Source organism: Anas platyrhynchos, chromosome 5 (genome assembly GCF_047663525.1).
Source record: "Anas platyrhynchos isolate ZD024472 breed Pekin duck chromosome 5, IASCAAS_PekinDuck_T2T, whole genome shotgun sequence".
In the NCBI taxonomy this organism is placed as follows: domain Eukaryota; kingdom Metazoa; phylum Chordata; class Aves; order Anseriformes; family Anatidae; genus Anas; species Anas platyrhynchos.
In genome coordinates, this window is record NC_092591.1 from 4140046 (window position 1) to 4166595 (window position 26550).

The 26550-nt window shown below is 47.0% G+C and overlaps 1 protein-coding gene across 1 annotated transcript; it reads right to left on the reverse strand.

The window, feature by feature from the left end:
- Positions 1 to 5456: 5456 nt before the first annotated feature.
- Positions 5457 to 25428, reverse strand: GCH1 (GTP cyclohydrolase 1). The gene is made up of 6 exons (XM_027459285.3): positions 24948 to 25428; positions 14884 to 14993; positions 12568 to 12623; positions 9536 to 9567; positions 8444 to 8528; positions 5457 to 7885 (listed from the first exon to the last, which is right to left on the reverse strand). The coding sequence occupies exons 1-6, from the start codon at positions 25249 to 25251 to the stop codon at positions 7759 to 7761; spliced, it is 714 nt and encodes a 237-aa protein (XP_027315086.3). The 5' UTR covers positions 25252 to 25428; the 3' UTR covers positions 5457 to 7758.
- Between the last annotated feature and the right edge of the window lie 1122 nt (positions 25429 to 26550).

Below are 26550 nucleotides of genomic sequence, written 5' to 3' on the forward strand. Positions count from 1 at the left end.
TCCCTGGAAGAAACTCCCAGCAAAACCCTGCTGAGCCCAACCAGGAGGCCGAGCCTCCAGCAGCATCTCCTCAGGCTCCTTCCATTTAAAGATGCTCCTGGGCAGTGCCTCGCAGAGGTGTTGGATCCCACCCGAATTACCCTGTCTGGGAGAGCAGCACACAGGGATCGGCACCCTCCGACCACACAGTGCCTCGCCCTCGCAGGGCGGCTAAGAAAAGCCTCACCTAAAACCCAGCGAAATGCTCTTTCCTTCCACAAACAGTTTGACTTTCCACGTACGTGCGTCTGCAGTCTGGGTTTCAAAGCACGTGTTTGTTGCGCTAATATTGAATGAAAAGGGAAAGGAGAAAAAAAATAAGAATAATAATAAAAAAAAAGGGTGGAAAATTGGAGCTAGACGGGCTGAAAGGGCTCCAAGGGAAGTCTGCAGCAGCCGTGCGGTTAGGGAAAGTCGCAGGGCCCGCTGACGGGCTAACTGGAAACAGGCTTAAAAAAGGAAAGGCTGGGGAAGAAACATTTCCATGCTGTCAGGAGATGTTGATGCGGAGCCATCCCAGCTTTACCAGCCTGGGCTCGGCGATTACGACACGTTTGAGCCCCTTCCAGCCAGCGAGCTGGGGCAGTCGGGCTCACGCAGGCTGTGGTTTTGCAGCTTTCTCCCATCCCAGCCCCTCGGAGCTGGTGGGACAGCCCCAGGCTGTGCGGTGTCCCTGGCATGTGTCACAGCAGTGTGCTGTCACCTGTGTGGGACACACACACACCCCTTTTTCTTATAACAGGGACTTTTTTTTTTCTTTTTTTTTTTTTTTTTTTTTGAGCCTGCCTGAGAGGCTGGAGGAGATGCAGCCTGCTCCTGGCGTGTCCTGACCTCAGGCTCCCCGTGCAGGTGCAAAGCGCTCCCATTTACCACCCAGGGGAACAATCACTGGCGGTGGGCTGGGATTTCCCATTATAGAAAAGTTTAATCTGGGTGGAGAGGAAATAATTAATTCCCCAAGGTGTCTGGCTGGGGGATAACGAGGGGCTGCCTTCAAGCGAGGAGCCCGTTCCCCAAACCCACCAGATCCCTGTCCTCTCCAGCAGCATGGGGCTTGCAGCCAGGGACATTAGGGTTTTGCAAGCTCATCGTGGCCTCTGTCACCCCCTCGTGATGGGACAGCGATGCCAAACCTCACTGGGGACGGAGCACCCGAACTGGGGGCTGCGGGGGGCTGGTTGCAGCTTTGTGCAGCCCAGCCCCATCCAGCTGCAGTGGCGGAGACGTTTGGCAGTGCCTTCACCGCCGGGCTCAGCAGTGTCCCCGAGCTATTTTTATTTGCCTGCCTGCCAGCCGAGGGCTCTGCAAACAGCTCTGTAACGTAAAGCTGGCACCGGCACCCTCAGGCTCTGGATCTGCCCTTGGATCCCTGCACACACCCTGTGTTTTGGGGTCCTGGCATGGGCTGGAGCCCCAGGGCAGCCTCCCAGCAGCTGCAGGACCCCGGCACCCCACAGCACATGGCTTGCGGGACTGCCAGGGAAAGGTTTATTTAGGGCTTGATGCTAAAAACCAGTGCCTGACACAACCAGGGCTCTGCCATGCATTATTTCAGGTGTGTTGAGGTGCTCTGCCCCCTCCCTGGCTCCCCACTTTCTCTTTGAAGCCCCTATAGTGTATATCATGGACCCACGCTGTCTAATTTGGGGGTGAGCAGCCCTCTCCCTGCAGCAAGCAGTGGGAGATGCCCCCGGCTCTGCCCCTGCTTAGGAAGGAGCCGAAAGCCGGGCGCAGGCAGAGCAGGGCCTGGTGCTGCAACCGCGGGCAGCGCTTACAGGGTGGGTGCCTGCAGGAGCAAAGCAACATTTCCCTTCTTTCCTCTAAAAAAACCTCCCGCTGCTCTATCCCGTTTGGAGGACAACTTGTCCAGCTCAGTCAGATATCCCACTTTTGTACAGAGAACAAATTTTTTGTCCAGTTTTAATGAGATAAAAGATCATCCTGGCAGTTTAGCCCCTGCTTTTTTTGAAGCCACTGCCACCTCCAGCCCTGCGCAGGGGCTCCCGATGCAGCATCACCCCACGGTGGGGTGGGTGTCCCCATCCCTGTCCTCCTGCCTGGCTTTGGGCAAGCCCAAAGCATCGCAGCCATCCCAAAAAGTGCTTCCAGCCCCGTGCAAGCTATCGCTCCTCTCCTGCGAGAGCTCCAGGCCGGGCTCAGCAGAGGGAGCCACAGACTGTGCGTGCCGGGGTGCTGCCACCCAGCCAGGTCCTCCTGCCCTGTTGCTCCTCGGGGTGTAAATGAGCATGGCAGGAGCATCACCGAGCCAAAGAATAGGATCTTTACAAACAGCTCTTGTTCCCACTGCTGCTGTTTTCCTACAAAACCCTTTCCTGTCTTCCATTTCTTCTTCCTTCCATCCTCATTGCTCCCGTACAGTAGCAGTCACTGCCCCCCGATTTCACCCCCCCAGTGACAAGCACTGGGGACAATGGGAGCAGGAGGGTCCCAGCCAGGTGTGCAGGGACCTCAGGTGTGCACAGCCCCCGGCTGACACCCCCACGGAGCTCAGATTCAGGTTCCCATGTGAAGTGTTGACACAGGGCTAAGGCTCTGACCCTGCACAACCTGAAAAATAGAGATCCTGCAGGCCCTAAATTCATCCCATGGGTAAACCACAACAGTGACACCAACAGGGCAGGTGTTTGAGGCAAATTTTTTGTCTCCTGGTAATTAGCACACCCACAGACCCCAAAACTGGTGATTTTTATGGCTAGAGCAGGAGGAGCGTGCTATGGCTGAGCTCTGCCTCCCGCAGCAGGTAAAAGCCACAGGACCTTTGTTCCACTGATTTTTAATGTAAAGATAACACCCCAGGACCTTAGTCCCTGGCTGAAAGGGTTTTGGATGTGCGTGGGTGATGGGGAGGAGGGTGGGAAGAGCCTCTGGGTAACCTCAGGTGCCTCCCTGGTGCCGAGGGGACAAAGCCAGACAGCCCTGCTGCTCCTTTACTCGTGAAGCCCCGCAGGAATCGCTGCCTCGCTGGCATTAGGACACCCCAGGGAAAAGAAGCAAGACTCTAATTTGTCTTAGCACTTTTAAAATAATTTAATAAATAGGCCTGTGGAGCTCGAGGACTCTTAGAGCAGGGTTTTAACCTTTGCTTCCCTGCTGCAACTGGAGCAGCGCTGCAGAGAGGTGAGGCTCTGCCTCCCCTGCAACACTCCACCACCAAGCACACAGCAAAAGCTGTTAAAAAAAAAAATCCTTGCTATGATATCCTTTGGGTTATTTCAGCCAAATTTGGTTTGAATACCATGCACAATGATTTATTTGATGTCCCTCTTCCCAGCCCAGACCCAGGCTTATTAAAAAGGGCTTTAATCTTTTATATCCTCTTGATTACCAAACCATGACTGCAACTTTAAATACAACTGGAAGGCAAGCTTCTCATAAAGGTTATTTCTGAGAGTTCAGCAGAAGGGCTTAGCTAAAGCTCAAAGGGCAGAGCTGACTGCGGAGTCTTTCCCAACACCGATAACTCGATAGAGACAGCGGGGGCAGAAACCAGAGGCCAGGTAATGAGCAATTTGAGCTCATTAAGCAACCACGGGGCTGCTGGAAGGTTGCGATGGCTACATAAAGCCTCCAGGGTTATCAGGGCCCTCAACTGCAGCCACTCAATCACTAGGAAGAGAGATTTTTGGCTAGGAAGAGCATCTTCTGGCTCCACATCTCCCATCCACAGGCGGCAGCATCCAGTGCTCACCACCTGCGTGACCAAGCTTGGTCACCGGCAGCTGCTGGTTGCACACAAGAGGATGCTTTGAGGAAGAAATATTTGGACTTGTAGATTTTCTACTTTCTCTTACAAAGCACGGTTGGTTTGAGAGCATGAAGGCAGCACGAGGCCCAGCCCCATAAAGTGCTGGGCACGAGCTGCACTGGAGCCCAGAGGATGCATTTTGACAGGAGGCTGGGATATGTGAGGACACCCTGACATGACAAGGAGCTCCTAGCTCTTTGCTGGAGGGACTGGTTGCCTCCTGGAGGAGAAAAGTTACCTGCACCACAGCAAAAACCTGCACGTGAAAGCAAAAGGTAAGGTGAGAGGACCCAGGAGCCATGCCCAGGATCTGGGACAGTGAATCCCTGATGAGCCACAGCTGTGTCACGCGCAGAAGAGATGAATGAAGACACTGGAAAGAAAATCAAGGTGAAAGAGCAAAGACAAAGGAGCTGCTTGCATGGGTGGCAATCAAAAAGTACCTGAGAAGCAACCATTTCCTGAAGGTTAGCACTGAAGGTTATCAGGAAATAAATGCAGCCTGTGCTGAAAGAGATGGGATCTCCTGGGGTGGGGCAGTTTAGGGACAGGAGTTTGTCATTCTCCTAACAGAGCTTGGTTCTTTTACAGTTTTGGTTCTTAGCCGTCTCATCCACTCTCACCAGGTTTTTTGAGCTGTAAACACTTCCAAGCTGAGTATTTTTTCACCTCAAACAGATTTTTCACGATTACAAAACCAGGGAGGTTCCTTTCAAATCCCACACCTTAAAAAAAAAAAAAAAAATAGAGGCAAGGAATAGAAGACTTCTTGCAGAAGCGTCTGTTTTGGCAGAAAGGCTGTTTCCCACCATATTTCCCATCATAATCACCAGCTTTAACATACAGCCGTGAGAAAAGCAGAAGCAGCTCAGCTTTACAACAAAGACAATTCAGAAAAGTGCTCTGAGGCTTCCCAGGAGAGCCATGTCCAAACAGAACTGCCCATTTAGAAAACACACACGAGACCGGAGGGGGCTTCCATTCATTATTCCTCCTCCGTTTGTGACTGCCACGAAGCTCACCCACACAGCGTGCTGCGCCCAGCACATTCCCCATCCCTGCCTGCAGCCCCAAAACTTCTCTGGCTGCCTTTTCCCCAGCCTGGCCCGTTTCATCTTGTCCTTTGACACAGATCCATAGGTAAGAGATTAGCAAAGTGGCTGCTAACTCACACAGCTATTTCATTTCTTCTGCCTCTCATTTTCTCATCCAGGCTGCAGATGAGCCCAAGAAGTGTTCCCCTCTGGAGGTAGCCAGCTTTTAGGACACACATGTCGGTGCAGCCACAGCTCCAACTGCAGCAGACACCACCTCACCTCTTGAAACTGCCTGGCAATGTAAAGGAGCAGGAGTTAAGCATGAAGAGACCTCAGAAGGACACTTGGGAGCAACCCCTACTCCCCCCTTCCTTGCTCCAAGATATTTGCTGCTTCCTATGACACTGAACATGAGAACAAGAGAAGTTGCACCAATCTTGATGGAGATTTATTATTTTTTTGGTGCCCTGCCAGCAAGCAGGGACAAGTGCTGCTTCAGAAGAGCAACCGAGCATCTCACCACAGGGCTGGAGCACGTGCAAGCCCAGAAATCTCCCCCTCCCACTTCCTCACACGATGCCATCACCTTTCAGAGCCATCAAGGACACTACCACTCCAAAGGATAATACTGTGCTTTAATGTTTTAGAGACAACAAACATGTGATACAGGAGTAGGCTGTACGTACTATACATATATACACACTAGTTGTAGTTAAAGCTCATGTGTTTGACCAATATTAACGTTCCCCAAAAATGCACCAAGTCTTACAACAAATATGTGAACAAAATCCAAGGCCACGAGTAGAGAGGTATGTTTTAAGGACTACAGGTCACGTGGAAATAAAAAAAACAGCGGTGGTGCAATATGAACTTTATCCTGAATAGAGATAAGTGGTTAAAACACAAACTTTTCACTACCTCAGGAGTAAGAAGGTGGTTTACAGAGACTCAGTTTTCAAGCAACTAAAGCGAGCAGAGGGAAACAGATGTGTGCACCTCTTTGGTCCTCAAATTCACCTCCCAACTGTTGAGCTAAAAAGGAGCTTTACTCTGAACTTCAGGCAAGAAGGACTTAAGGCTTTTCAGCTGAATATTTGAAACCAAGACTGAAGAGTGGCAATAACTGCTCTCAATCATTTAAGGAGAACTAAAGCTGTAGAGTTAGTGTATTTTATAAGTGTGCAACACTTGTTCGTGCTAGCAGACGAGCTTCTGTAGCACCTAACCCAGCAGAATCCAAGATAGAGAATATTATAAAACATTTTTTTCAATAACCCTGTGAAGATGGCCAAGGTAAAGCTACTATATTAAACACAGGAGGTTATTGGCGAGAAGAGAGGGTAGTTCCCGTAATAAACTGGTGTGTTTGTGTTGTTGTTTTAAGCCTGTCTGATTCCTGCTCTTTAAAGTTCTTTAGGCTCAATGGAAATTTGACCTGGCTTGATTTTCATTGTTTCCCCAGAAGGGTTGTGTGACAGGCAGGAATGCACACAAGTTGGTAAGACACAGCCTGCCAGACAAGGAGCTGCCTTTTAGGTTTAGCACAGAGAACATCTTGGATTCATATTCAGCATAGCTAGTGTGACTATGGGAACCTGCGCTGTGGGCATCTGACACCCTGGCTGACATTTCCTTTGTTAAGTTTTGCCTCCTGTGCTTCGTTTGAGAAGGGTGGTTTCCATTTGTGCATCATGTTTTCCCAATTAAGAGTTACAAAACTCCCATTAAAATTGTAACAAAGTAGAAGAAGTTCAGCCAAGTCCAGCTGACCGAAACTTTTTGTACCAATGCTGCCACATACAGAGGTTGCCACATAGACAGAAAACTGTGGTTTAATTCATTTTGATGGCCATGGAAATGCTTTTCTCAATTGCTCTTATGAAATACGTTGTCATTTCAGTTTACCTTGCCCTGGAATGACCTGCCAACAGGCAGAAGTACAACGTGCTGTGTCCAGGATTTCAGTGCCCACCTTTGGTCCAACGTAGAAGAGATGCAAGTCTTGAAATGCTTGAAAAAAATCTTCATTTTCAGATCAGACTAGATCTAGTTTCTTAGTCTAGCTCATGGAAATCCAAGAAGGAAAACTCAAGACAAATATTAAAAAACTCTTTGGATATCTTAGCTCTTTGCAGACAGACTCTGGGTTCCCCACCCACCCACCCCATTAAAATTTGCTTAAAAATAGTAAGAAACCGACAGTTCAAGTGGTGAGACCTTCTGAGGCACAGAGAAAAAGGTGCATAAATATAGAGAGATAAAACGCTGTTCCAAATCACTTAGGAGGTAATTCCCTGCATGTTAAGAGGGTAGGAAAAGTGTGTTTTAAATTCTCAAACAAATTCAACAACAAAAAGAAGGGTTAATACTAGCGAGAATATAAAACACCACCAGAGGTAACATCTCAAAGAGGTAAAACACATATCCAGATACTGAAACAGCCACTGCAGGACTTGTAATAAAGTATAGCCAGAGACAATTCAGGACCATCCTTTTCAGCACAGATAAAAGTATCTGCAGCATGTAAGTGGTCCTACAAGGATCCACAGCCTTGCAATTGTTTCCTGTGCTGCACCGTGTTTATTCTACTAACAGAACAATTTCATAAATATCCATATTTCACTCCCAAACCATGCTTTTCTCCTAACAGCAGTATATTCTGCTCTGTAGATGGAGAAAAAGCATTTTCAAAACCCTATTTGTAGCCTGTAATTCTGTGATATCAGCATCATCGGAAATCCAGGAGGAGCCTACCTCATCATTACACTTCTCATTTGCCATCAGAAGTCTTTTACTGAACAAAGACTATGACAACAATTCACAACAATTTAGTTTGAGTGAGATGTAGGAACAAGTAAGAACAGACAGTGACACTGGACAGAACAATCTCCAGAGTGCATTTAGAGAAAAACAGTTTCAGCTCCTGATGAGTGTCAAGAATTCTTCACGGGTCTTTGGATCTTCCCGGAATACCCCCAACATTGTGCTGGTTACTGTTTTACTGTTCATTTTCTGTACCCCACGCATTACCATACACATGTGCCTAGAAGAAACGAGAGGAACGTCAATAAATCAGACATACTCGCAGAAGCCATGCCATGAAGACAACAGATGATTCTTACAGGGTCACATTAAATATGGTGGAAGTAAAAAACCTCCAAATCCAGCGTGGTGATTTGTCAAAATCAATGGATCTCAGTTGTTCCCTAGAGAAAATCAAGTTCTCAGCTCCTGAGCACTGCCTTCTCTCTTTAGACCCTTACAAAATCCCGATTTTTCCAGCGTGATCACAAGGACGTGCCTGTTGCTAGACTCAAGCTCTGCTGTAGGGGATGCATTGTAGGCAGGACATGGATTCAGTGCAACTGGGACAGCTGACCACATTCCTAGTTGTCACATCTCCACAATGCTTAAGGCAAGCCCCCACTTTAACCAGCTCCAACCCACCAGGCCGTTTCATCGAGCAGGCTGAGATCCCTCCTGCCTACCTGCACTCTGAGAAGCACGGCACACAGCTGCAGCAGCTGGAGAGCCAAAAGGCAGCACAGCTGGAATCTCCCCCAGCCCATACATCGCAGCAGAACAGCTCAGAGCAACTTACGTAGCTTCGATAACCACTCCGACTCCAGCGGGCTGTAAGGCTTCTGTGATGGCTATTGCGATTTGTTTGGTAAGGCGCTCCTGGACTGAAAGGAGAACAAGGAGTTCAGAACCACTGTTAAATCTGACTAGTTTGAATGCATCATCATCTACACATCACAGAAAGGATGGCATCAAAATACTGCATCCTCATTTCCAAGTGTGCCTGTTCCCTCCGCTTCCTGCCCAAGATCTGGTCTTCCTAAATTAGTTTTGTTAGCAACAAACCCTAGCTTATATTTTGTATCCTGAAACAGACCTTTGATTTGCTTGTTTATACTGGGAGTTTTCCATTACACATGTTTGCAGGAATTTGCATTACCGTGACTTGTTATAATAGGTCTTGCATTTCTCATTATGTGGTTAGAGTTTTCTTGCTTTCCTCTATTCTTTCATTTTTTACATATTTATTCACTAAGCTTTACCGCTGCATTATCCATTCCCCATGCACAAAATTTATTTTTGAGGAAAGGTAATTGAGATAAAAAAGAGCAAATTAAGGGAATCTATTGTCCTCCAGAGCTTTACTTCCTGCAGCTATTTCCCAGTCTCACACCTAATGGTCACTGGGACTTCTGTTGCCATGAGCAGACCAAATTTAACTGCAGGACAATGAGAGCAGGCTGAGCCTGACCCAAGGCATGGAGCAACTCCTGCAGCTTCCTCTGCGTCTCAGGGGACAGCTGCCATATTATGGGCTGCCTGCTGTTGGCTCATCTCCTCAGAGCAGGAAGGCATCTCAAATTATCTGTGGAGGAGTTCATATCCAGCAGCATCCAGCTAGTTCAGTTATCCCTGGCAGCTCTATCTTACAGCACATTTATCCTCTGAACCAGTTACTGCCTCCATCCATTTTCATAGGCACGTTTTACCCCTCAAGGGAAATGCAGAGGCAAAATAAGTTGACAGATGAGAAACACCTTTTCAAGAACAGTTTTTCTTCACACACTTAAGAATTGATACAGCTCTAGTCCACCTATAATTACAGGTACCTTAAGCTAGCTAGCAAAGGACTGTACAAGCAACAAAAAAAAATCCAGATTCAGCTGTTTACCTTGTAATCTTCTACTGTATATTTCCACAATCCTAGAAGAGAAAGGAAAAAGACAATTTGTTTTAGTTATTCCTATATGACCATGGCCTGACCTTCACAATTACTTTGCACTACCAAACAAGACCATTGTGTTGATCCACATCCTTCCTGGAAGTCCAGGTGATGGTTGGCACGGCTCCAAGGCTTCCCTTACCACATCACTGTTTTCAGTGACAGGTGCCCCGTATCTGCCACCTCACAAGCTGTTTTAGGGGCAACCCTGTCACTTCTCAGAGCATCTGCTGTTTGGCTGTTACTTTTGGAGTATTTGTACCATGACCTACCTGGACCACACACTTCCAAGGGAATCCATCCCCACTGACTCCCTGAAAGCTAATCCTTGAACTGAGGTCAGATTACCTTCTTTTGCTTCAGTTTAAACCAAATGCTGCTTTAAGGACAGTTCAGATACTCAAATTCCCAGAAGGCTACTGAAGCAAGAAACGTTCTAGATTCTTGCATTTAACCACAGATTTAACAATGAGAAATGACTGTTTTTATGCAAAAGATACTCTCCACCCACATATCTAACAAACCTTCACATTTCAGTGCAAAGGATCACCATAGTGCCCTTCTCTAAGGTGACCTCAAATTCAAACCATTTGTGGAGCAATTCAAGTGATGGTTTTGATCATCTGTCACCACAGTACTGAAATTCACACATTTAAGAAAATGTCCTATAGCTGTAACTCAGTGGGTTATTCGTGCAGACCTAAAATGCTTAATTACACATCAAGTGGCCATGTTAAGAAGTTGCTATAGAAAGCTTCAATACCCATCTGGTCAGACTAGACAAAAAACAGATGCTGGCTGGCAGCCTGAGGCATTAGTTACAAGAAACATTTCTGACAATGAGACTTGCCTGCTGTTTTGGAGAGAGAATTATATGCAGAAACTCCTCTCCAGAAATCAAATGGTTGTGTTATAGCTATTTTAAACAAAGCAATCCAATATTTAGATTAAATATATGGATAGGAAAAAGTTGATGCTGAGGGTTTTTTTTTTTTAGATTGTTATTATGTATTACAAGTCCCATAAGCGTGCTTGTGTAAAAACAGCATTAATATTTTCAAGCCTGAGCTTAAAATCCAAGGAAAAATGTTTGTTTACAGAATACAGGTCATGACAACTCCAGAAACACACCACATTAGACTAATCCTATTACGAAAGATTAGGCGCACAGTACCAACAGCCTCACAAATCTTTGTTCGAACACTAGTTGCATTATATAGGGCAAGAAAGAGAAGCACTATTTGGCCCCCCAATCTCTTCATGGTAAGCACTCAAAAGCAAGCACGGACTGAGAACATTTTGTTATACAAGAATCTAATCTTTTCATTATTGTAGCGTATGGGAGTTTTACTCTAGCCTGAAAGGAGAGGCAAGATTTAACCTTTAAAGCACAACGCAGGAAGCCTTGCACATATCCAAGCATACTCCTATACTGAGAATAAAGAGTGGGAAAATTGTACGCTTTTAGCACCACGTTGCCAGCTGCATTAAGAAGCATTCAAGACAGTTTTGAGCTCCTTTCTAAACCAGCAATTGAGAGGTAATTGCAGACCAGAGCAAGCACAAATCAACTGATGTGTGTTTCAACTGTGATCCTAAAGCCCTTCAGAAACGAAGGCATAATCCCTTCAGGAACGATGGCCACCTCCAGAACCCCAGCTTCAAAAAAATCCTTAAAAACTCACCACTTATAAAGTTGCAGCCACACAAGTACCAGCCAACACACAACATGAGCCCTGAACTGCCACACATCAGGGTGTTCCTAACCATAAGCAGCTACAAAAAGCAATCTTCCACCCAGCAGCTGCAGTGCTGACAGTTCGAATCTCATCCTACAGTATCAGGAGACAGTTGACTGCAGTCACAGTAGACGTTTACAAAAAAATTAAGTGTTTAATGGCTTCAGACTTTTAATCAGAGCAAATTTCACTCTTGCAAGCACTGCTGGAAGATGGTCTCCCTGCAACGTGAGGTTACATTAACCAAGATGCGACCTGGGCCCTTCTGCTTCCAAACCAAATTCATTGTTGTGCAAACAGAGCACAGAACAGAGCTGACTGATTTCAAAGCACGCTAGTGTCATATCCTGCACATTTCTTAACCACTAAGAAAACCCAGCAGGCGTGCAGATTTACAAGGCTAATTCTCATTAGCATTATTGGAACTACAGAAAGATTAACAGATGTGTCAGGGAAAGTGTAAGTCCTATGTGGTCTTTCTGAACTACAGACAGCTTTTTTTTCCAAGATTCAAGATTGTTGAAAGACACCCCTTCCACTCTGCTGCCCAATCGTCCATCTATTTAAGGGATCTGCCATCCCCTTCCTCACCAGAGCTAGGGATTATCACTTCATAACACGATTCAGTGCAACAACTGATCCAAGGGCTCAGGAAAAAGCTATTTTACATAACAAATGGATTTTTCAAGTGTATCCTAATTACTTTGTTTGTAAGGCTGAGCCTTATCTATAGAATCTGCCCCACAGCTTTCTCAGCAGGCCTGGAGTGAAAGAAAGAAATGTCAAATTTATCCTGAAGTCAGCTAACAGATTTAGATTCAATTTCTATCCAGACAACGTGTTCATTTACAGTTTGGGATTTTTGTTCTTATCGGTAAATTTACAAACAAAGAAGTAACAGCTAGAGGTCCCTGCTGGTTTTGGTGGCTTGCCTTAAACATGACCAAGATTCCCCACTTGTTCTTCCTTCTGTAGTCCCTTGAGACACCAGAGCTTTGGATGGATGCACAGAAGTTTATGGCTCTCTCCTACAGTCAACTGTAACGTGAATTAACAGAGCTCTAATACTTGTCTGTCCTCTCCACACAAAAAACATAATGCTGAGGATTGGTCTAAATCCAAATCCAGGACACAAAGTGTGTTGAGCTTTACAGGGGGACCAGATTAGAAAGATTAACACGGTTAGCACAGCTTGGAATCCTTTTTACAAATTAGCATCACTTTCATTACATTAACACTTACCTAGCAAGCTTGCTGAGGCCAAGTACTTGTTTGTTAGGAAGATAGCCAATATGTACCTAGGCAGAGGAGAACAAGCCATTAGCAGAACCAAAAGCAGACTTTAAAACGCACATATGAAACTCATGCACAGAGAATGAGATGCACACCTGCCCCAGAACTAACTCTGGAACAGTCCAGGAGTCTTAGCATGTGGGAGGAACATGCCACCATGCAAGCCTGAAAAACTGTGGAGTTAAACAAGACTGTGAATGCCTGGTGAGGTCAGTGTCCGTGTGCAGAATAGGTTAAGGGGAGAGAAAAATCACAACTCCTCATGAGTCAAGGCTTATGTTCCAAGTCTCAGGAATGCCCCAGAACACTATTACATTTGGGTACAAAAAGAAGGCTTTATTACTCAGCACAGCACTGTTTCTCTAGAATACACACTTTTCTTTCAAGACCCAAAGCAGATGCAGGAAAAGGGAGGGAGAGGGACTGTACTTCAGGTAAAAGTTCTGATGGCAAGTTCTTTGCCACCAAAATCAGGCTGCATGTACTGATTATTATTATTTTATTATTTATTTTTTTTTACTATTTTTAATGCCACCTCACGTGTTATTGGTAATACCATAGATCACTGTATGAATAAATTGACTTCTACTCTGCTTGAATATGGATTTGCTGAACATTCATAAAAATGGGTAACTGTACTAGTTTAAAATAAGTTACAGATCAGAAAAGTGCTCAGATCTGACAAGCAAGGGAAAGGCACTTAGCTTCCTGATATTTAAAAAGCAACATGGGCTACTGAAATCAAGTGGGTTTACAATTTAACAGATTATAAACCAGCATTTTATGTCACTGTACCAGAGACTTGAAAAATTAGCCAAGATACAGTAGGGGAGTATCAGTATAGAATTGTGTCTCAGTGCTTTGCCTAGAGGCCCCATCTCAGAATCCTGTATTGCTGTACCTGCAGTTAAAGGTACCACAGTGCACCTAATTACCTGGCTAACTTGCTCATTCCTATCACTTCTGTTGGGTAATCAACCCACTGACACCTGAAAAGACATGAAACATTTTAGGTAAATTAAGAGACATAACTAAAAATAAGTATTGAATCTTGTTCCCCGTACTTTCTTTGTGAAAAATCTTGATTTTATTTGAGATAGAACTGCAAACACAAGACCTACTGCTCTGTATTTGCAGGCTGTTTGATGTACCCAACAGGGGAATGGTTAGTCTGAGAATATGTAGAGGCATACCAAGTCATTTAGCAGACCATTATACGAAGCAGGACCAATTCGGTGTTTGCAGATTTCTCCAAACCACACAGGCTAAACAGCTGGATGTAAAAAGAATGCATACATTGCCACAGAAGTCACGAAGAGAATAGACAGCATGTGTAATAGAAACAGAAAGCTTCCACAGTAAAAGAAGTTACCTCGTTCTCTGGTATAAAACCAACATTGAGAAAAGAAAGCAGATGAGTTGACTCAACTGAAGAAGCAGCTGGTTTCTGTTCAGGTATTTTATTTCTTGGGAGACAGTTTACTTGGAACATATGTGGTACTGATAAAATTTTATAGAAAACAAAAGCACCTGCTACTCTGCCCTGTGAGTACTTAATAGTAGAACATATGGATTAGACTAAGCTCCATCCTCCTCTGCTGATATGAGAATGAAGAGGCTAAGGCTTGCAGAAACAGCTACCAATTTTGAACTCTTTGAATTTACAGATGTTAAGTGGAGCTTTGGTGCTTTTTTGTTGTGTTTTTCATTGTTGGGGATGGCAGGGGAAGAATTAAGCTATTGGCACCCTGATTTCAACAGCACCTGAAACACCAGCCCCTTTCACAGGAGTCCCAACCTATGCGGTCTCCTGCTAGCCAAATTAAAACAGGGCTGCTGAACAGAATTTGCTCTGTTCATGGGGGCTCCCGAGATGAATGTGCACCAGATAGCTCTGAGCCAGCAGCTAAATCCGTGACAGAGACAGCGTGCAGGGTGAGCTGGTTTAATATCAAGATGTCTGCCCCCAAGGCTTGCTGCTGCTTCACGAAGAAGAGCTTTGATATGAAATGTCAGAAACCATTAGATTACTTAGACCAGGAAAGGTTGAGCATTATATTTTAGGAGCTTTAAATCCAAATAAAACTCACATTAAGGAGGTCTTACTTATTTGTATTCTCTGGAGATTAACTTCTAGAATCATAGCCGTAAGCAGTAAATACTTACAGCTTTAAAAGCTTTGTAGTTCTAGCTACAAAGTCTTTTACATGTACTTCAGGTCTTTTATCATGTATTCCCCATGTTTGCTTTGTAAGGAAGAGTTACCTTTCCAACAAATGGAACGAGGTGATGCTCACACAATGAGAACATGTCTATGTCCTTCACAATTACCATCTCATCGTGGTCTTCGTCAAAGATGGCGTCATTCAGAACATCTGAAATTAAACATTTGCATTAAGAAGTTACACGCACAAGCACGGAAGGCTCCTCCAGACAGTTCTGACAAAGCTTGTGGCAAGTGCAAAGCTCTCCCAGAGCTATGGATTTCAGGGTTACGATGAGGGAAGTAAGGAGTAGCACCGTTTGGTGTGCACAGAACCACAATTGCCACAGTGCTATATCAGACTACCCATGTGTTATGCCAGAACTCAGCCTATTATATTTTATTTAACTTATAATTTGTAATAGCTAGCTATCACAGTGTTTTTTTCAAACACTTTAACATCAGCACCACTCTCTTCCAGGAAGCTCTGTGCCCTGGAAGCGTTTCACCCTGAGGCACACCAACCAGCAGCTGTTTAGGCTGTTTAGTACAGAGATCTGCAGCCACAGATCAGAGAGACATTTGCTGTCTCACACTGAAACAGGCACGCAGAAGTACATCCCATCTGAATCCCACGTCTCAGACTTAACAGAATTAATGTGGAAAAACCCATAAAGATAAGAGGAAGAGACAGCTCAGTAAGAAAAGGACCGTATAGCATGGGACTCTGCTGGTCCCAGAGCTCAGCAAAACAGCCCCTTGGTTGATTTTCTGTATTTAGCAGCCCCCTGATGTGTCCCGAGGCAATCCTGATGCAGGGTAGAGCAGATTACTGCGGTCTCCACAAAAAGCTAGAGCAAGCTGGACCACGTTTGGAGAACTTAAAAGCAGAACAAGGTAAGAGAGGGAGCCTTTTGAAGGACGAGAGGGAACAGCTGTAAAGAAGAGATGATACGGAGAGAAAAAGAACAGCAAGAGAGAACTAGCCGGGCAGGAGGGCTGATAGCAGCACGTGAAACTCTGCGAGGAAGTTCGCTTGAAGCCACACAGACTGCTTGGAGGTACTTCCAGGAACCACAGCAGGGTACACCACGGCCCGATGAGGTGCTCAGGGACTGCCCGGCTTCATGCACCGTGCAGCCCAGCACCTGCGGTGATGATTACACAAATCTAATAGTTGTGTCTGCTCCCAGTGCCTCGATGCCTCCCCCTGACATGTACGTACACCTAATGGCCACCATCTGTTGCCGATAACGTATCATCATCGCGGAGCATTTTAATTTCCTGCTTGCTATCAGCACTACACAGGTAACCCTGGAAACTGTGCGCAAGATGTTCTGCCTGCAACGCACGTCCTTTCCCGAGAAGGGCTGGCAACCTGCAAAACAACGAGGCTGAACCCCAGAAGGTTTTCGATCAGGTCAGAGAACAGGGACGGAGGGCACGAAAGGGGCCAGGAAACAAGGCTGTGAAGGCACACGATTTTGTCCTTTAAATTTTAGGGTCCAGCTTGCACCAGACACCGCTGGAGAGATTTTTTGATTACGTGGGAAGCACCGTGCAGTTGTATTACTATGAATTCAGCCAGAAAGAGCCAGAATTTGGAACAGAGCAGGACACGGGGGAGACAGAGCAGCAGTCGAGGTTCTCAGCTCCTCCACGCAGCACTCCGCAGGTGTGCCATTTCCAGAGCTGAAAGGCAAACAGTGGTTTCACAAAGCCTGCTACTACGCCCCGCATTATTAAAACAAAATCCAAACAGACCCGAGAAGAGTCTCTAGAGCGACTGCTGCTGTTATTAGACCACCAGCAGCATATCAGAGCCCGATGCTAGATACAGAATTACATCAGCACACTCGTGGAGAATCAGAAGTAGCCACATTCTTGTTGCAAGCCACAGGAACGTGTGGCAGCAGAAGGTCAAAACCTCAGTAGAAGGTATTTCAACGTGGAAGAGCCTCATATATATACACAGACATTTATACATGTGCATATGCACACTCATTATAAGATACATGAATGGATCCTTACAGACTTTATCTAAGGAACCATGATCTACTGCCAGGGTGCTGAAGAGCCATGTTTTATTACAGAGACAGCTGGTAGCCCTATTTCAGGGCTGGGGAAAAGAAGGTTGAGATGGGAAAAGGAGGTTGGGACCTGCAAAGTATCCCACAAACAACTTCAGGAACAAAATGCATCCCTCCCATGGCTAAAGCAACTAACCAGGAACACAAAGGCCACCCATCCTGTTGCCTATCTTCTCTGTAGCTTCTCTTAGCCATAGCAGTTTGGGTAATGCCTCCTCTCAAAGGAAGTTTTAGAAGCATGGAGGCAATCAGATCTTTGTCAAGAACAGGAGCACAGAGCTGTGGGGCATTTCACACTTCTTATTTATGCACATCTTAACAATTTTGCACCCCAGATTTTTGGAACATTAGTAGCAATCCCATCCCTACCCCAACATGAAACCCTTTCATATCCAAGCCTTGAATCACCAACAAGCAAGGCAGGAGTAGCTGTGACAAGACGCCGTGCTAGGTCCTGCTGCAGCACTTGCCTGCAGTAATTACCCAGGAGAGACTTGCTTGGCAAAGACTCAAACGCTTTGCAGAGAGGCAATGCCATTTTGTCTAACTTCGCCTTTTATTTTCTCCAGTCATTCAATTTGCAGTAGCATCAAACAAGGCCTCAACGAGCTTAGCCCAGAGCCTGCAGCACATGTTCTAGAGAGTGTAACAAAGCTCACAGGGCAGAAGGGGAAACAGGGCCTCGGATTAAGCAGTCCAGAAGCAAAGCTGGGGACAATTTTGTACCTCTTTGCCTGTTCTTTTATTCTACCTAGGCCACAGCACCTCCTTCAGCAGCTGGATTTCAGCTTCCTCTTGGCTTCCTCATTTGGAGCCCTCAGAAACTTTTACTCCAGCCCCAGACTTTTCCTGGCCACTGATGCCAGGACCTACTGCAGTGAGAGGACGGGACTCACATCCCCTCTGCTTGCAGCATTGGCCTGTTCAGAGCCTCTCAACCTCTGAGCAAGGGGAGGCACAAAGTAACCTCCCTGTAAGCTAAAGGAGCCTGCAAATAACACTGCTTGTGCTCCCTGCCACGCCAGGAAAACTAAGGGAGCTTGCTGCCTAAGCCTAGACACACCACATTAAGGAAATGCTAAGATCTGGATAAAAACACATGGCTGGGAGGAAGGGAACATGAACAAACATTAAATGTTTAGTTGGGGATGATCTCTAGATTATTCCAGCTGAGGTTTCTTTCAGCCCAGAGTTCAAGTCCTGTTGCAGAAACTTCAGCAGGCTGTTAAGAACTAAACAGTCGCTTGTGCTGCAAGTTAACTCCTGAAACAAAACTGAATTAGTTTTCCCCCTTTATCTTCAAAAAGAGTTGATAAAAGCAGAAATCGGAATTGGATGAAGGCAGAACGAGAAAGACCTTTCGGGATTTTGCGTCAGAGCTAAGCAAAAAAGACCTGTTGCTATAGAAACTATTTGCATGGCTTTAATGTGACACAGGAAAGCAGAAGCACCTCTGGCAACCAGAGAGAGCCCACCCCGCAGCTGGCTCGGGAGGTGAAGGGAATGAGGGATGACAGCGCTCCGCAGAGCAGCACTGCTTCGGCTTCACAGCACCTGGTGTCTGCTGCTGGCTCTGAGACAAAAAGACTGAGATGCTCACAGGTTGTTCTCATGATGAGCTGTTTCTCTCTAGAAAAGAGAGAAATCGAGGGTTGTTTGCTGTCAAGAGGATGGAGTCACCCTCACATGCACTGATATTGTCCCATGAGCTCACCCATCCTGATGGGGACATGAGAAAACCAAACCACAGGCAGAGCTCAGGTTCCTTCTGCTCTGCCAGGAGCACAAAGCAGCCTGCACAACACCTGGTGTGACCTAGGAACAGGCAGGGAGCAGGAGGGTGCTCCAAAACTGCAGTGTGATGAGCCAGAGACCAGAGCAACTGCTTGCTGAGGTGGAAAACTCAGCTCAGGTACACTGCCAGATACCTTTGGCTGGCTTGCTTGGGAAGAAGTTCCTCTTCATCCAAAGAGAGATGTAACAGAGCAGGAAGCCTGAGCTAACAGCCAAATGTGTGGCAGGAAAGCCAGGAGGCTACAGGGTCTGAACCAAATCTGGAAGAAAACTGCTAGAAAAGCTCTCAGTTGTTGCTAAATATTAAGACAGAATCAAAACTGAAGCTTTGCATTTATTTGTGTGTTGATACTACGGAACTGTAGTTGGAAAAAATGGTGCAGACAAGCAACAAGAGACTTACTGCACTAGAAAGGTACTGGAATTTATTACACATACAGGGAGGAGACTCAGGCTACAAATGCTCATACAGAGTCTGTAGACCTGCAGGAAGCTAATGGCTTCGGGATGGTCTGGGTGTGCCAATTCACAACAGAATTAGCACTTACTTCAGGAAGCCTTGAAGCACTCTGGAAGGAGACACAGCCTAAGCCACAGCATGACCCTGAACAGGCAGGAGAGTTCAAAAGCTGAAGAGAAAAATTAAGGAGGCATTAGCACCACGTGGCTTCCTCACCATCGTGTACCTTCCTACCAGGAAGGAAGGGACATCAGACAGAAGAATCACACACAGAATTTCTAGGTTGGAAGAGACCTCAAGATCATCGAGTCCAACCTCTGACCTAACGTTAACAGTCCCCACTAAACCATATCCCTAAGCTCTACATCTAAACGTCTTTTGAAGACTTCCAGGGATGGTGACTCCACCACCTCCCTGGGCAGCCTGTTCCAATGCCTAACAACCCTTTCAATGAAGAAGTTCTTCCTAACATCCAACCTGAACCTCCCCTGGCGCAACTTAAGCCCATTCCCCCTTGTAAGAAGTTACAAGTTGATGACTAATGGTTCAGATTTCATCACTGCCACACCCGAGGGCTGGAAATAGGCAACCCACTCCAGAAAGGAACATTTTCTGCAGCAAAACGTCATTCTTCAGCCACCAGAAATCATGCATCTGGTCCAGCTCTTTTACAGCTCATTTTGTAGAGGCAAATAGAGGAAATGCAGCATTGATATTCAACTAATTTTGGCCATCATCTTTACTGATTCGTTTACTTTAAGACACTTTCCACGTTGCAGCGAGATTTAAGTCTATTCCTAAGAGATCAGTTATTGCAGACTCTCAGATGAAACTCAGATTAGGCTCTAATCTGTTTCCTTTACCAACAGATTTATTAATACGAGGGAAAGCAGGGTTATGGAGATGCTCATTAAAATGCATCAGGATTTCAATAACTCATGTCTCAGAAATCTCATGTCACAGAAGGTGCTGGAAGTTCCCCATCCACACTCCTTTCTGTAATCAAAACAAATGAAAAATCAGAAGACAAAACAATGCTTTGAAAAAGCAACATGAAAAGATCAGACCTCTTCGATAGCGTACGATCCAAGAGGTTAAGATATTTAATAAACTCTTGACAAAACCCAAACAAGCTTATCAAGTTTGGTGTTGCTTGAATATTAATGGTCAGGGAGACCATCCTGGTAAGTTCACAGTAAGCTTCACCCACACAAGGGGTCGGGGTAGAGGAAAGAAACCCCCAAGAACCTTACTGTGAACAATCCTGTCTCTCCCACCCTCCAGTTTGGAAGAAACAAGCCATGGCCATGCTACCAATAAGGCAGATATTTAAGTTATACATTAGACTATCACACCTATATGAAGGAAGAGAAGAGCAGCATCTTGCTTCCACTAACAGAAACGAAAGAAACAACTCACCAGCTCTCGGCAAAGGGCAGTGCTGCTGATCAAACAGCCTTGTTTGTTTAAGGAGCTGCCTGTCTATTCCTACATGGGGATGCTTAGCACCTCTCACCCACAGCAAACTGAGTAGGCTTGGAAAACTTGTAAGCTTGTTCTATGGCTACATCTATGAAAATAAAACCACAGAGGGAAGAAGGTGAAGTATTAGGGTTGCATTTATTCACCTTCCACCATAAGAGGGCACAAACTAATGAGAGGCAGTGACATACACATTGCAGCAGGTGTTAACCTATTGGTATTCGGCTTCAGGTGTTGTTTGCTTTAAAACAAGAAGCTGTGTAGTAGTATCAGTTAGCTTTAAGGCAAATAAAACACATGCAGCCTTTCAGAAACAGGTTCAGAAAGCAAAGTTACCTTCTAGTATTTCTAATTGTCATTTCCCTATTATGTTGAAAGGACAGTGAACCTCCCAGCTTGCTTGGAAACCAGCGCGGTGACCAGTGAGGTCTTTCAGCTTTTATTCATGTAACAACCAACATTTAATGCTTGTGCCATTCTGCTTGAAGGACTTGAGTGCAATGAGAACAAGTCAGCTTCCTTCTGCAGTCACAGGAAGCTTGCTCAGCTCGGTGCCTGATGTCTCCTACAGGATTGCTCAATCAGAACTCCTTTGGAGTTTAGTTTTTGAAGCCAGCATCCTTGACTTTCAGTGCTTCTGGAACTCACCACTTAGCAAGATCGAGTCTTCAGCTCCAGTTACAAGCTGGCACAGTCCTCAGCCTTTTTATTCCACAAATTCACTCTGCATTTGCACACACTTGTGTAACATTTATAGTCCCACAGACTGCACCTCCAAGTGTGACGTGAAGACTTCACTGGTGGAAGGACAGATCTCCCAAGGTTTCATCTTTGCGTGGCAGGCAATTGCCTGAAAGCTGTAAGAGTGTTCAATGCAGCCTGCTAATAACAGCAGACTACTTTTGTTACCCAAGAGAACAGGTTACTATTTTATTATAATTTATTCCCAGTGGTAAGAAGTCAATAAATCTGACCCTGGCTCAGGAAAAAAAAAGATGGTCTTGAATGCTGATGCAGAAGCATTGCATGGAATTGAAGAGCAAAACTGCTGGCATCCTGTAGTGGCTACTAATCTACACATGTCCTGGTGTGAACTGCCAGCATTTTTAGGTCAGCTCTCCAGGAGGGATTTTACTTTAAATCCCTAGAGGCATTCTCACACCTCCGAAGAAAGTTTGATGATTAGCAGTACAGAATGAGAACCAGAGTTTGATTATTAGGACTACAGAATGAGAATCACAGTAGGGCTGGGGTTGGAAGAGACCTTGGAGACCACCCAGGTCCAACCCCCTGCCATGGGCAGGGACACCACCCACTAAATCTGGTTGCCCAGGGCCTCATCTAACCTGGTCTTGAACACCTCCAGGGATGGGGCATCCACAGCTTCCCTGGGCAATGAGATCAATACACGTGAATACATTTTGTCAAGGAAAGAGCTAAGGGCAGAGGCCTTTTGTAAAGCCAGGATTAATAGGAGAATGCATCCAGAAAGAACAGTAAGAGTGATTTAGATATTTAGCAAGTAAACTCTACGAATGGCTCTGAAATAACACTGGCCAGCTGCAGAACACCGATAGCAAAGATGAATGAAGGTAAAGCAGGAACACTTACTCTGCGCTGTCAAAAACAAGCTAGGAAGTAACACAGTCTGGTTCTCTGCTGCTCACAGAAATCCCAGGGGAGAGAGGGGACAGAACTCAGATGCCATCTTCCCTACGGCACTACTTTAAGTTAGGGGAGTACAGAAATACAAATGTGAGCAGCTGGCACCGAAGCAGAGTGACATCACCCAGGAAGAGAGAACAGACACCCAGCATATTTATGCATACCCCAGAAGTATTGATGTTCTCAGACACCCTAACAAAAAAAAAGTAGGAGTTTTGTTCTTAAGAGTAAATTAATGCTCAGAAGGAAAGGCAATACCTGTGTGGCTTGCACAGAAGTCAGCAAACATCAGCTCAGCTGCTTCCCAAAGCACTCAGGGTTCCTCATATCCGATTCTCTACATGTACCATCAGTTCTCCACCTCAGGACAGATTGCTGCAGGGCAGGTGAGGCCATCATCCCTCACCGTACCTAAAGCTTCAGGCATCCTGACTGCACCCAGAAACATTCAGTGACAAGCGAGAGCACGACACCACTCATCACGAACCTCTAAGAGCAGCAGGCAGCACTCGAGGCAGTCAGGCAGCTTAGTTTTGGGACCAATCCCATCACCTCTACGTTCTCACCTCCCTCAAGCAAAGCTTGTGGCCAAGCTCACCGAACACCGCAGACCTCCTCTGGCATACTTTCAGCTTCACACGGTCCAGCCTTCAAGAGATTTCGTAAATTGGGAATACATTTCCCACACAGGAACACAGAAATGATGCAATAAGTTAAAATGTCATCGGAAGTGAGTTGCTTTTTCCCCTGCCTACCCAGGGTAGACACCCAAGCAGACAGACAGGATGCTGATTGTAAAGCCTGTAGCTGTACCAACCTTACTCCCTTCCCCAATTTCTTGTTGCCACTCTCCTGGCTGCACAGCCAAGCCCCATTCACACAGGCTGGGAGCTCAGCTGGGGCCACGTACTTGTTGCAGCACACCTTGCTTCTAGCCCTCTGTATAATCACCACCACAGAGCTTTTATTTCAGAAACTTTTTGTATTTATTTCAGAGATTTTGTAACAGTAAGTCTTTTTCACATCTTGTCTTCTCCCTGCTGGGGAATAGACTTGAACCCACACCTCAATATCCCACAAACCACTATTTTAACATATGCATAGCCAGGTAGTTCCATGTGAGGGAACAAAAGCTTCAAAATAAAGCAGAGAAAGGACATTTTTCCCCTCTTTCCTCTTTTCCCCCCTTTTCTCTTTTTTTAGTTGCTGGTCCATTTCACAGCCTGGCTAGGCAGCCAGCTGTATGAGTACAACCAAGTGACAGCACAAACAGATGCTGCAGCAGAGACAAGCAACAGGAGCAACAGCCCCACAACTACCACCATTCCCAAACTATTTCCTAGTTCGTCCTTCAACTACAGCTCATTTCCCCTCCCCATTACACTAATAAGAGCAGGAGGACTGGAAGCTGAGCATTGTGTAAGGAGATGAGTAGCTGACAAGTAAAAGGATCTGACACAGGAAGGGATGCTAGCATCACAGCTTCCTTTGAATTGCTAGGAAAGGAACAAAAAAGCAGTGCAGGAGCACAGCACCTAGCAGTGACACTAACACTTTATTCTCCAGTATAACACAGCTCCCCCACGATGAGCATTCAGGGCAGGGGACTGTCCAGAACTACTCTGCTCAATGAAATGCATGAGACTGGGACAGATTAATCGGGGTCCCAAGGTACCCACTGGAGAAGGAAGAAGCTACTGGAAAATTAAGGAATCAGTTTAGTTTAACTTTCCCTGTACAGGAGACCCATGGCAAGGTTAAGAGAGGACTTCAGGTAGGCAGCAAACTCTCAGCACAGAAATTCACAGAGATTATCACCAAAAAGCCTCCTGACTACGACACCTCCCGTGTTTCACAGCGATAAAGCAACAAGATAAAGCAACAAGTGCAGTCCTCAAGTGCAGGAACTTTTTCCCAGCAGAGGATCACCCTGTGAGACCCCAAAGTTTCATCCCAAACACCCCGTGCAGCAAGGCTAAACAGGAGGGGGATGACAGCCAGCATAGCCCTGAGCTAGACACAAGCCTGAAAACCAGGTTTAGCCATAAAGAAAGACAAAGGTCAAGGCAGAAGTGCTGCTCCTGGGGGGAGCTAAGGCATGACGTTGGCACAAATACCGCCAGTCGTGAGTAAGTCAACGCTGGAAGTTGTATGCAATGGGATTTCAGAGAAGGCAGCGATTTTGAGAAGCGAAAGAGAAAGTAGATGAGGAAGCCAGCCTCCGAGGTGAAGCAGAGCACACAGAGGGATGGGTTGGGAGCTCAGCCCTTTCATTCATGGACACGGTGTGGTTTTGGGGCAGGCTCACACAGGAGCAGTGCTCTGGGGATGCTCAGCACCCTCCTGACCCGCACCCAGCCCCGTGTCAGCACCAGGAACCTGCCTCTCACTGTAAGAGGAAGCAGAAGGGGGAATTCCCTGGTGTCCCAAAGCTTTTATTAGTTTGTGCCGGGTGCTGTCCTTACAGGAAAGGGCAGGAGGAGCACAAAACCACTGAACCCTATCTCCTCACACCTCACCCCAAAAACCACCTGAAGGTGCCAAAAGAGACGCTCCCAGCCCACAGCCGACCCCATAGGAACACAAATCCCCTAAAAAAACACCTTTTCTCCCCTTCCACCCCCCGGGCTCCTACCGGAGATGGTCTCCTGGTAGCCCTTGGTGAAGAACTGCATGGCGGTGGCCGCCCTCCAGGGCGTCTTCAGCAGCCCCTGGCGCTGCGGGTCCTCGCCCAGGGAGCGCAGGATGGAGGTGTAGGCAGCCGCCAGGCCGGGCAGGCTCAGCTCGTTGTCCTCCTCGCTGCGGGGCCGCTCTCCCCTCCAGCCCTCACCACCGCCGCCGGGCAAGGAGGGGACGCGAGGCTTGGGGTCCGAGCCCAGCGGCGGGGAGGGCGGCCCGTCCTGCCGCGGGTACCCGTTGTAGCTCCGTGCAGCCGCCATCAGGGGACGGATCGGGCCCCGAGAGGTCCGGGCAGGGCGCTGCGGTGGGGCTCGGCGCCCCCCTGAGGGCTCAGGACCCTCCCCAAGTGCCGGGGCTCGGCACCCGGCACCGTCCCCCCCGCCCTGACGCGGATCCCGCCCGCCCGGCGCTGCCTCAGGACTCAGGAGCCACCGCCTCAGCCGCCCGCTTTATACCGCCCGCGCCGCTGCCATTGGCTGGAGCCGCCGCGACGTCATCAGAGGTCCCTGCCGTGAGCCCGCCGGACTCGGAGCGCCGCGGGTTGGGGTTGGGATTGGGATCAAGGTTGGGATTGGGATTGGCATAAGGGACCGGGATCGGGATTGGAATTAGGATTGGGATCAGGACTGGGATCAGGATTGGGATTGGGATCAGGGTTGGGGATCAAGGATTGGGATTGGGGATTGGGATTGGGATAGTGACAGGGATCAGGATCAGGATTGGCATAAAGGACCGGGAGTGGGATTGGAATTAGGATTGGGATCAGGACTGGGATCAGGATAGGGATTGGGATTGGGGTTGGGGATCAAGGATTGGGATTGGCGATTGGGATTGGGATCAAGATCAGGATTGGCATAAGGTTCCGGGAGCGGGATTGGAATTAGGATTGGGATCGGGACTGGGATCAGGATAGGGATTGGGATCAGGGTTGGGGTTGGCATAAGGGACCGGGACAAGGATTGGAATCCAGATTGGGATCAGGATTGGGACTGGGATCGGGGTTGGGGATCAAGGATTGGGATTGGGGATTGGGATTGGGGATAAGGATTGGGATTGAGATCAGGATTGGGATTGGCATAAGGGACCGGGACTGGGATTAGAATCAGGATTGGGACTGGAATCAGGATTGGGACAGGGATCAGGACTGGGTTTGGGACTGGGATTGGGATGGGGATCAAGACTGGGATAGCGATCGCAACTGGAATTGGGATTGGGATAGGGATTGGGACCAGGGTTGGGATCTGGATCAGGACGGGGATTGGGACAAGGACAGGGACTGAGGTCAGGACCAGGATCAGGACAAGGATCAGGACCAGGATAGGGATTGGGATCAGGATCGGGACAGGGATTGGGACCGTGATTGGGACCAGGCAGCATGGCTGCCCTGGCAGGTGCTGGTGGGATAAGGTTGGATAAAAAGGGGGGAAAAACACCAAGAAATGGGGAAAGTTAGGTGGGTCTGAGGGTTGGCAAAGACCTACACGGCTGGGTAGTGGGAAGCCAAGTTCCCCCGCTGAGGCTCTTCTGGGGTTTTATATAGGGTGGAAAGGGAGGCTCAC